We start from the raw sequence: 8,803 nt of genomic DNA, 5'->3' as shown, positions 1-8,803 counted from the left end.
TTTTTATAATAAAATAAGAGGGTTACTCACATGCTCGGTGCACTCCTCAATATTCCACTGAAGGGAGAGATGACACAGGACAAAGGATGGGGGAGAGAAATTAGTCATAGAATTGAATTGGGAGGGATGAAACCCTCTTTAATGGTCACACATGCAGAGCACACAGCACACACAGTGACATTTGGTCTCTGCATTTAACCCATCCTAGTACCAGGAGTCTAGCACTAGGAGCAGTGGGCAGCTATTGTACAACACAACGGGAAAAAAAGCACTTGTCTTTTTTCGCTTAAAGATAGATGAATGTAGGTGTAAACAGAGTCATGCAGTAACACAAACACACACAGGGATGGAAGTGAAGGAGTAAAAAGGTAAGTGGTAAAAACAAATTGTGTGGCTAAGTTGAGCGATGGCTCTTAAACTCATTGTTGTTTATGATGCACTGCCTTGTTTCTCATTAACCTGTAATAAAAAAATCTCTCTCCCTTAATCACAGAACACCTCCATTCAGTATGATAATGATCTCATTGTGGACATAAAATATGCAGAATCTCTGAAGCAGTTCCTCTTTCCAGAAATGGAGCAAGGGCCTTTTATTCATTATATTTCAATATGTTTTCAAAGTGCTCGGCCAAGTGATTCCCGGGGGAAGTGAAAGCCCATTTCGTGCCGCGGGGGCTCCGTCGGTGCCGAGCGTGAAATCCTATTACTAGCGCTGCTATGCTAGCCCTGTGACATCAAACCCCGTCGATGCAGAACGCAACTGCTGGTGTTTACTAGAAACCCGCTCCACAGTTGAGCTGCTGTAGAGGAGTTCACTGATGGGGGGCCGGCTGACAAGGGGCAGGAGAGATGGCACTGGTGACACTGATGTAGGACCAAATGGAGAACATAGAAGGGAGGGGGCTTAGGGAGGACGATGGGTTAGAGCAGTGATTCTCAAATGGGGGTACGCGGACCCCTAGGGGTACGTCGGGGTACTGCAGGGGGTACGTGAGGTGAAAATAAATAAAAAGGTTAATTAAAAAAATACCATGCATGATTACAAAAATAATCTTAGTACAATAAGTTAAATAGAAAACACAATTTTATATAAAATATTCCTAGAACCACTAAGGGGGTCCTCATATAAACATGTTACATTTGTGTATTGTATTTATAGTTTTTAATAATTCATTTTCATTTTGTTCATTGGTTTGTTAAACATATTAATTCAATTGAAAAACTCCTTGGAAAAATATTTGTTTTCATGCATAAAGATGAAAATATCCTTAGTTTGTTGTAATTTATGCTTTAAGGAGTTAATAGATCAAACACTGATGGAGCATCACTAAATGTCTGGGGTCGGTTAGGGGGTACTTGGCTGAGAAAATGTTTCAAAGGGGGTACATTACTGAAAAAAGTTTGAGAAGCACTGGGTTAGAGTGCGGTCGGCAGGCAATTACATTCGGACATTAGTGCTTAACTACAACATGAGCTGCTGGTGAAGTGGGCAGCAATGCAAAATAGTGTCCGCAACTAAATAAATGAATAGAAGACTAACACTCTTGTGATTTGTTCTACTAATCAACTGCTTGATTTAATCGAGGTCTTTATGAACAAGTTCCTAATCAAGCAATAGTGTAAGGCTTTAAAGCACCACTTCAAAGATTGTGTTTACCTGAAAAGTTCAAAACTAACAAAAAAGCAATGCTCACGAAATTGAGTCGGTCATCCAAACATTTAGAATCAGACCATTTTTGACCATGAGAGTAAAATTATGCAGCTGTTGCATAAAATACAAATGTTCTGATTATTTCTTTTGAGACATTTTCTTTGCAAAGTCTTCTTCTAAGTTGACCTTTTCTGCAGCTAAAGTATTTACAAAGAATAGAAACTGGGAGGCCCTTAACAACAAGTAAGTACCATCAGATATTGTTCAGACTTTGAGGCAGATGCGTGTCTTAAAAATGTAGCAATTATAACAACACTTTAGATACCATGAAGATATCATTAGACGTAATCAAGAAATGCTGTCTTATTTTTATTTTAGTTGAACTTTAAAAAGAACAACATGAAGTTCAGACAGTCCACGCATGCCTTTCCAGACATTATTCAGCAGTGGTGCCTGCCCATCTTTCCCTTTTTGCTCTCCAGACTTGTAGAAAGGGAGTGAGCCTCACACACTGCTGATTCATTGTGCACTAGAGGGACGTGTTTATCATCCTCCATTGACTGTTGGCATATGGAAAGACAAAAGACCAAACTTCTCCGCCCTCCTCCAATGTGGAAGGCTCTTTATCAGGAACCAGCTAACTGAAGCATAAGCTACGCCTTTGTCTTGTCCCAGTTGCGACCGGTTGAGACTCTTGCATCAAAAAGTGCTGCCTCGTGCTCCCCTGACGTAGCGGGGCACTAAAGAGTAGCATTTAAGAACAGCTGCTACTTAACTCCATGAATAACAGTTTGCTACTTGCCTAATTGCTTAATTTGTTTACCGTCGACTCCACTCAGTATGTCAACAGAGCAGCGAACACATTAAGGTTCGCAAGAGTTCCTATCTCATCTTGGACTAATCCCTTTCTATCGCAACTGCTTTTGCTTTCTGCTTGGATCCATTGGAGAATTATAAATTATCCCCCATTTATATTTCGAATCCCAACGCAAGCTGAAAACACATCATTGCTGATAAGCGTCGTTTGTGGAAACGGAGCGGTATAATTTGCAGGCGGGTGAATGCAAATGTGATGACATGGGCTGAGATGTGTGGCTATAAAAATGGGAGCGAGTGATGTGGAAGAGAAGGAGCTGTCATGATTGATGGAGTGAAACGGGCTGAGGTGCTTCTTTTCTCTTTTTTCCCCCCCCGATTCACATTCAACTTCAATCTGAGGCATTGAAGGCCGCAGACGCAGTGAGGCATTGCCTTGCTCGCTCGCTCCTACACACACACACTACAAAAACGCATGAGTGGTCAAACAAAATGAAGCTGGAAAAGTATTGCTAGATAAAGGCTAACTTGTGCAAAAAAAATGTATAGAAAGGCAGACGGTTGGGTTAACGGCTTCCAACTCAATCACGCCGTTTTAGGACAACTTATACAGACGGCTATGTGAAACACATGAGCCTGGTGGTTGCTATGAATGCATAGTGATGGAGCAGGCTATGTGGTGTGGAGCTGCCCACTCAGGTTCAGGCCACTTTCCCAATAGAAGCATGGTTAGAAAGAGGTTGATAACGTCGTAATGTTAACATGGCCTCTGGTTTAAATTTAGCAGGGAAATGAGGGCGCTGTGTGGGCTCCTGCTTGAAAGGAAAAGAGGCGCTTAAAACACCCACGCACAGACAAGCTCTCCTCACAGCGTTCAGCTAACCCTGAGAGAGGGTGAAGAGGAGAGAAGGAGCTCGAAACAGAGACACAAAGACAAGGGGAGAGGTGATAGCCATTTTGACAGAATCTGCAATCCAATCTGTCTGCTCAGATTTGTTATTGAACCCTAAGGTGAGGTTGTGTTATGTTGTGAAAGCCCTGGAAAATCAGTTCTTTCTTTCCCCCCCTGGCAGGCTTACTTAGCATTCATTGCAGGTGAAAAGGGTGGATATGGAACTGATTTCACAACACGTTAGGCAGAGTCACTATGGGATGTGGCAGGATAGAAGTCAATTGTTTTCTTCCTGTTATTCATCATCAATTACAGGTGTGCATTTGTGCCATTTGCATGAGACTGGGATGAGTCATGAACTTACTTGCCAAGGTTGATCTAACGGTGAGCATGTCTGTTCATGCTAACCGGTCGTTTTTCCAACTTGTTGTTAGGGTACGGGAAAGGAAAGACATTTGAGAGAAAAAAAGGGATTGTTCTAAATCCAGTTGGTTGAACGTGGCCAAGGGAGCGTCAGCGGACTGTGCGGTCTGTAGTGACGTCCGGGCAGGTCCTTGCAAGTTGGCTACTCAGCGTTGTCTCATAGAAAACAATCTGTTGAGATGACTCAATCAAGGGTAACCAACCTGCACGCAAGCCTCTGGTAATTATTCAACGGGCCTCACAGGCAGGACGGGTTCAAAAGGGGGACAGGAGAAAAAGGGAGGGGAGTTAGAGATAAGGAGAAAAGGAATAACAAAGGAGGAGGGTGGGAAAAAAATCCTGTTTTTGCCAGGGGGGGAAACTGTGAGTTTGTGAAGTGTCCTGGACTTCAAACTGGATCATGAGAGCTTCCTTGAGTGCCAAGTTGGAGTGTGTCTTATTGTTTATTGTTTGAACCTGGCAGGGAAGAGACATATTGTTTTCACAACAGGTAGGGTCATGTTCAGTTAAGTTCAGTCTTCATAACGCAAAACAAAGTCACACTAAACATGTCCAAAGCGCTTCTAGGAAGACAAGCGGCCCCCATGTTTTTGACTTTTTCTTCAGAACAATGATGCTGTCCTGGCTGTCAGGCCCTCTGGTACACAGTCAGACAACAATGAACTGTTAGCAGCAGCTGCCAGAAAAATACTGCTGCAAAACAAAGGGCCAGGTGTGAAGACAGGGACAGGTAATATCAACCAGAGCTTCACCTAAGCAAGTTATCCAAGTGAAATCTTGCCAAAATTGCAGTCATTTCTTTACTTTAAATTCCCATGTGAGATATTCCATTTGGGTGGCTTTACAACAACACACCAATTTAGTCATTATGTATTTATCACTGAATTCCCGGCTACACAACTGGGATCTGCAAAGTCTGCTTAGCGTCACTTGGGGGTATCACATCTGACGCATCATTCCAAGGTGACTTTGACAGTGCTTCCTCCTCTGCAACGGTAAGACTTAAGACAGCGGGGTGTTTGACAAAGAAAATTAGGGTTAATAGCTCTACTCAAGGGCACAGCAGTGTGCACTGCCTGGGAATGAACCAGCAACCTGTTGGTCTCCCTAAATGCTGCTGCAAAGCATTTATCACCAAACACTGCTCAGAGAGACATGCAAGGCTGTTCAGATTTTCTGTGATGTGTTCCTGCGGCCAGGGAGCGCTTACTTGTTCAAATTAGATGTTTTTCTGTGAGGCCATCGGGGGTGCGAGTGAATGCGTGTTCGCGCAAATGTTACTCCCGGCAAACAATCCGAAGGAGGCTCTTAAGCTGGTCTCTCCTCTCCCGGAGAGAGGGAAAAAGTGAGAGTGGGGTTTTTGGTTTTAAAATATTCATGAATCTCTGAATCCCTCTTAAGGATTACAATCTCTCATCCATCTCATGGTGTCACATAGCTTTGGGCGATTCGGAGCAGCTTGCATTAATGTGTAGAGGGCGGCGTCGGAAAATAACTCTAATTTATAAACATGGTAACAAGGCAGTGCATATGTATTACTGCTAAAGCCCGCAAAAAGAGGTGCATTGATTCCACTAAGCCCCATCCCGACGTAACACATATCAAATATTTAATAGCTATTACTGTATAATTAGAATGGATCTTGTTACGACAGCTAATCCAAAGCTGTGGGAGCAGGGTACCAATTTAGAGTCAAATGTCACATGTGGAGAAAGATGGAAAAATAAAAAGGGGGGCGGGGGTACAGCAGTCAACGGAAAGAAATGTCCATGTGTGTCACCCGTTACGGGGGAAATGAAGTGTGAACTCACAGAATGGAAGGGAATACGGGAGCGGTGGAGAATGAAAATAATGGGAAATGAACATAAGACAGATATCGAAAGAGAAAGTGTAAAAGAATAAGACATCATCCAGTACCTGTGCCTCTGGCAGAGCCACGTCCATGATGTTAGGCTGGCCACGAGGTTCACCGTTCTCCAGCCGAGAGAAGATGACTTGGTAGCCTCGGATTTGGCCGTGCTGCTTCCCCTGCAGGGGCGGCTTCCAGGTTACCCGGATTGCTGTGGAGTTAATGGCCTCAACCTCCAGCCTCCTGGGGGGTGCTCCCGGCACTGGAAACCAGAAAAAAACAGATGGGCAAGTGAGGGAGAGAAAGCCGAATGTAGACCGAAAGAGAGAGACAGACAGTCAGAGAGACTCAGAAAATGTGCTGAGTTAGTTATTTTCCTCACTTCCCTGTTACTTTGCGATGAGGCGCCAAAAACAAAAATAATGAGTCCTGAGTATTTTTTATAGTCTTTGGTGCTCTTTAGAATGAAGTGATACGAGATTCGGCCATTAATCAAAATCATCTCTACTCAGTTCTTCTATGTCTACTGTGTCCCCAAAGCACCCTATGCGGGACACCATGCGGTCTAGCGATGTCTGTAATGCCCTTAATTTCAGTATGAAATTAGCTGTGTTGCAGCAAACATCAAACACATTAATTATAGACAAGTCTCTCCTAGGAACAGCCGCTCTCGATCAACAGAACGAGGAAAGAGTGAGGAAAAAGAGGCAAGAGCGATAGAACGGAGTGTGGGGGGGGTGGGATCTGCTCCACTTCTATTCCTCAGAACAGAAGAAAGAACTCAAGAGAAGCATTCAAACAGGGAGAGCAGAGGAGAGTGGTGCAGAGCTCTGGCCTGGGGCGATGAGCCTTCACCTGCCAAAGATGTAAAGTGGTGAAGCTACAGAAAGCGAGCTGGAAAGAGAAAAAGAGAAGGCGACCCTCTCTGCTACCACCATCATTGACTCAGAAATGACCATCAGGCCACACAGACATTTGCAGTAGAAGTTAAAAAGAGTTAGGGAAGAAAATGACTGGCAGCCCCAAGCAGAAAGAGTCTCAGAGCGCTCTGCTTCATGGAGTCTCCACCTACCATCCTCTCTGGTTTTCATCCTCACTGGGGCACTCTCGGGGCCCGGGCCCACGTCAGTGTGAGCCCTCACCCACACCTGATACTCAGTCCACTTCTCCAGGCCTTCCAGCAATAGGCTGGAGGCGTCTGCTCCGATGTCTGGCACCTCATGCCGCTCCGTGTCCTCCCCCGCCATGGCCTGGTAGCTGACTGTGTAGCGCACAATGGCGCCGTGGCGGCTAGCGGCGGGCGGGGCCACCCAACTCACCTTGAGGCTGGTGGAGCTCAGGCTGACCAGGTGTACATCCTGAGGGGGGGCGGATGGGGCTGTTGGGGGAGGGGAGCACAATAACATGGACGGGGGAACGGATCAAGCAAACGAAAAGAAAAGAAACTAAAACACAGGCAAACAAAACACAAAACTGTGGAAGCTTTTTGAACTGCCGATATGAAAATTAGAATGAAATATTCCAAAATGTCAATGTAGTATTTTTGAGTTTCACCACCTTCAGTGTGAATGCAAAATAAATGTAAACATGAAGACTCAAACTGTATAGTATTTTCTATTGCACTAAGGCATAACACTAGGAAAATAAAAAGTGTCGTGGGTGGTCTGAGTCTTTCAAATTAAAATGTAATGGATCTGTATGACCCTTAGTGTAGGCCTATCTGTTGCCCCTATTTTCCAGATATTCATTCTTTCTTAAGTACATGACATGGTCCAGCCAACATATTCTATGCTTTGAAGACATTATCGATCTTGTAACAAAAGTCTTTTTTGAGTCCCTTTCTAAGCGAGTGAGAATCACATATTTTGCACTCATACTGTAGGTTTGAATATAACATTTAATTGTTATACTGAGTACAAAAAGCTTTCATACTAAACAGGATGGTGCCTCCGGACTGAGAGATTGGCTGCACAAACACATTACCAGGCTACTGCTAAAGATGAGTTTGGCACTTTATTTATGTGGGAGGCCATGAAACTACAGGTCGGGCTGTTCCGAACAAAAATGTGTGAAATCTTTACAAGGCTATGGTTTTATAAAGATGTCATTTATCCCTAACTGTCGTGCTGCCTCTCGCAGCATGTAGAGGCAGCAATAAAGTGGCAGCAATAAAGTGGCCATAGATGTGTGAGTGCGTGAACAAGTGCTTGACAGTGTTGCATGGTGTTCACACATTGATGCTGAAGCTCTTTGCTTCATACTAACTGTAACTAGTAACTGTGTTTGTACGACCCTGATCAGTTATGCTGCTGAGAAACACTGGGCTGCCTCCGAAGTCCTACACAAAGCTATCATTTTATAATCAATAACAGCCATCAGCATTTCAACTAGTGTCAACATTTGGTTGATGAAAAACAATATTGCTATGATTAAAAGATGGGACATATTCCTAAAAGTTAAGATTTACTACAACAACATGCTTTGATTTGAATGACTATAATCAAAGCAGCAATGTTGTATGACTTAGTGTTAAAGTGACAGTCCAGCAGGCCATCAAGTCTTTGAATTGAATGTCTAGATGTAATATCAATATGCCATATTATTATTTCAGCAGCAGTTAGTATATTTGTAAGCTCTCAAGTCCAGAGGGAAAGAAAGAAAACCAACAATTTAAAAAAGATACAAAATAATAACACTGTAAACAAACACAACAGCGTGCGTTTCATGCATCTAACTCAACTTGTAAAAAGATTAAACTTCAGGAGAATAAAATGAAACAGGAAAAGGAAAATGTATACTAAGGTGGTCTTAGAAGCATGCCTATGAAATGTATTTTGTAATAAGCAGAGCAATGAACAGTTATCCCAACTTATGAATCAAATAAGCTATTGGCAGAACATGACATTCCCCTTGAGTCTCCTCAGGTAGACCCTGGTCCTGGGATTGGGCAGGAAACTACAAAGACAAGACAACACCATGTTGTACCAAAGATTGTGTCATGGATGTCCAGATGTAAACATCTACTACATCAAAGTCAAATAGGAAGAGGGGAGACAACACAACAGGAAAAGCATATGCCTCTAAGGCAGAAATGAGCAAGACAAAGAAGGACGATGAAGTTAAAATACTTCTATCCGCCCCCGCTTCATCCACATGATATAGCCCAATATAT

General features: G+C 43.4%; 1 protein-coding gene across 1 annotated transcript; it reads right to left on the bottom strand.

The window, feature by feature from the left end:
• Nucleotides 1-3: 3 nt before the first annotated feature.
• On the bottom strand, nt 4-7,037 carry LOC104954295 (receptor-type tyrosine-protein phosphatase F-like). Its single transcript, XM_010781381.1, has 3 exons — nt 6,704-7,037; nt 5,700-5,893; nt 4-57 (listed from the first exon to the last, which is right to left on the bottom strand). Exons 1-3 carry the CDS (start codon nt 7,035-7,037, stop codon nt 4-6), a joined length of 582 nt encoding a protein of 193 aa, XP_010779683.1.
• Between the last annotated feature and the right edge of the window lie 1,766 nt (nt 7,038-8,803).

This window comes from Notothenia coriiceps, unplaced genomic scaffold (genome assembly GCF_000735185.1).
Source record: "Notothenia coriiceps isolate Sejong01 unplaced genomic scaffold, NC01 NC01_scaffold00023182, whole genome shotgun sequence".
NCBI classification, from domain to species: Eukaryota; Metazoa; Chordata; class Actinopteri; order Perciformes; family Nototheniidae; genus Notothenia; species Notothenia coriiceps.
This window is presented reverse-complemented; position numbering and strand designations above follow the sequence as displayed.

Bases quoted from the DNA above. Each gene is read 5' to 3' on its own strand.
- LOC104954295 (XM_010781381.1), bottom strand. From the start codon at position 7,037: ATGTTATTGTGCTCCCCTCCCCCAACAGCCCCATCCGCCCCCCCTCAG. The intron at 5,894-6,703 runs GTAGGTGGAGAC...TCTGGTTTCCAG, and splicing joins GATGAAAACCAGAGAGGATG to TGCCGGGAGCACCCCCCAGG. The intron at 58-5,699 runs GTACTGGATGAT...CTCTCCCTTCAG, and splicing joins TGGCTCTGCCAGAGGCACAG to TGGAATATTGAGGAGTGCAC.